The 2792-nt window shown below is 45.7% G+C and overlaps 1 protein-coding gene across 1 annotated transcript in view; it reads right to left on the bottom strand.

The window, feature by feature from the left end:
• Positions 1-2132, bottom strand: part of LOC143292422 (uncharacterized) — a 57549-nt gene extending 55417 nt beyond the window's left edge. Inside the window, exon 1 of the mRNA XM_076602687.1 lies at positions 1228-2132. Coding sequence (XP_076458802.1) covers positions 1228-1232 — 5 coding nt within the window. The 5' untranslated portion in view covers positions 1233-2132. The remainder of the gene's footprint in view (positions 1-1227) is intronic.
• Positions 2133-2792: the final 660 nt, after the last annotated feature.

Raw genomic sequence — 2792 nt, 5'->3', positions numbered from 1 at the left:
ATTAATTCATTTATGTGCTTTGGGTGCATTGTGTGTGTGTGTGTGTGTGTGTGTGTGTGTGTGAATATATGAGCGTGTGTGTGAGTGTGTGTGTGTGTGTGTGTGTGTGTGTGTGTGTGTGTGTGTGTGTGTATCTGTGCATCGCTGTTATCATCTCACCTGCACAGTTAGACCTCTACCCCCGCCACATCCCCCTCACCCTCACCCCCACCCCGCACACGACTCTCTATCCTCTAATTCCGCGTCTCCGCCATCACATCAATTACAACCACACTGTAGGAACGATAAAAAACAACAACAAAATGACAATGACAAATATGCCTACATTGTCCTTTTTTAAAACCAGGAAACTGTCCCTATGGTGCATCGCGCAAGACGATAGCACCAGCACAACACAGCACAGTTTAACATTGTTCAGCTCAATACAGGCACAGTATAATACAGTACAGTACAATACCGCACAGCACAGCACAGGAAAAAAAAAACAAAAAAAAACACAGCACAGCACAGTACAACCCACTACAAACATCTCATCATAGCACAAAACTATTTTGAATAATACAACAGAGCACACCACAGCAGTACAACGCAACATAACATGGCACAACACAGCACAATGTCCACTTTCAAAGCATCCAGCAGCACTGCACAAGAAAGCACAATACAACACAACTCAACACAAACACCACATCAAACAGGACAGCACAGTGCAGCACAGCACAGCACAGCACAACTTCACTCTCAAATAGTACAGCTCGACACAAAATATCACACCGCTGCGCAGCACAATAATGATGAATATATATATATATATATATATATATAGAGAGAGAGAGAGAGAGAGAGAGAGAGAGAGAGAGAGAGAGAGAGAGAGAGAGAGAGAGACAGCCAGACAGACAGACAGAGAAACAAAGAAAGAGAGATGGAGAGAAACTTTTTTGGTCCCTCTCCTATTTATGACGATATTAGAAAAAAAAAATATATATATATAGATATATATAACATGTCCCACCCTCCCTTTCTCTGTCAGATTTGATATTAACTTTCTATTTTTGCCTTTCATTTCTGAAGATATGATCTCTCTCTCTCTCTCTCTCTCTCTCTCTCTCTCCATCTGTCTCTCTCGCTCTCTCTGTCTCTGTCTCTCTCTCTCTCTGTCTCTCTCTCTCTCCGTCTCTCTCTCTCTCTGTCTCTCTCTCTCACTCTCTCTCTCTCACTTCATCTCACCTCATAATACTGCCAGAACTGTCCGCTGCAGTCGTGTCGACGGGTCGCCGCGCAAAAGGGAAGCAACTCCGGTCCAAGGGACACAAAAACACACACCCACAGTCTACACACACACGCCGCACACAAAACACTGTGCGGCCAAGGGAGACAACAAGTCCTAAGGGAAATGAGAGTCCAGGGGAGAGGGGGGGGGGGGGTAGGGGAGTAGCGGACTGATCACAGGCGTGCCCGGGGTGAAGGATGCGGGGTTAATAGAGCCCTCCACAGGACCAGACTACTGTCACTCACTGGGCTCATTCCGGTCGTCCTCCCCTCCCACACTCACACACACAAACAAACCGATCCTCCTTCCTCTCTCCTCCTCCTGCCTCACCTCCTCACCTCCTCCACCACTGCCCTCCCTCTCATTTAGCGCCACCAAAGCGCAGCGCTTCGCCTCCCGTCGTCACCAACAATCTCTCTCCCCCTGTCCCCTACCTCCTCCTCCACCTCCCCTCTTCCTCCTCGTCGCATGGCTTTTTGCGGAGTTGATGTCTTGTGGTGGTAGGTAGCTAGCTAGCTATCGCCTCATGCTGGCTTCGCTCCTCTAACTTGCTGATTCGATCTTCTGGTGGATAGGGGGGATCTGGGGGGGGTATCGGGAGGGTGTTAGGGGTGGAGGTGGGGGGGCGGAGGGGGGGCTAGATGGGGTTTGCTGTTGGGTACCGTGTCTGGCGAAAGGCTCTAGATGAGGTTTTGGGCGAAGTCTCTGGGTGAGGAGACACACTGAAAGGAACAAGTTAGGCGGCGCGCAAGGTTTAGGACAACGGCAGCAGCAGGAGCTGAGATGCGTATGCCACCAGCGTAGAATGTCAGCGCTTTGATACAGACCATCAGGGTGACGTCATTGTCGATGGAGACATGGACGGCGCCTGCAACACAAGAGAATTCTCTGTATCACCAGCCAGAGTCGGTAAAGGGGTAAGAAACTAAATCACTTATTTAGTGTCAGAGACTCAGTATTACCGTAAAAAGATGCATACAAAAAATGTAACTTTTTTTTTTTTTAAGATCAAACCTACTGTAGTTCGGTGGTGTGATCCTGGAGGCGTCACTGCGATTGGACAATTCCATATACGCTACACCACATCTGCCAAGCAGATGCCTGACCAGCAGCGTAACCCAACGCGCTTAGTCAGGCCTTGAGGGAAAAAAAAAGTGAATAAATAATAGATAAGCTTACACAAATAAATAAATAGAACTATAATGTAAAAAAATAATAATAACAATAATAAATAAATAAGATAACAATGATGATAAATAAGCAAATAGATGTAAAACATGATGATGAAAAACATTGCACTGGAAAAAAAAAAAAAAGATGACGATAACAACAAGCTACACTATTATATATCGAAATGCAATGCATACCATAAAAAATATGTCAGTTTGCAACACTGTCAACGAAACTTGTAAACTGGTGAATAGATATATAGATATCTAAATTAAAATGTATTAATCGCTCTTATGCAACGAGAATTGCATGATATGGAAATTACGATGTTGGCCACTGATCGAATGGTTCG

Source organism: Babylonia areolata, chromosome 1, assembly GCF_041734735.1.
Source record: "Babylonia areolata isolate BAREFJ2019XMU chromosome 1, ASM4173473v1, whole genome shotgun sequence".
Taxonomy (NCBI): domain Eukaryota; kingdom Metazoa; phylum Mollusca; class Gastropoda; order Neogastropoda; family Buccinidae; genus Babylonia; species Babylonia areolata.
This window is presented reverse-complemented; position numbering and strand designations above follow the sequence as displayed.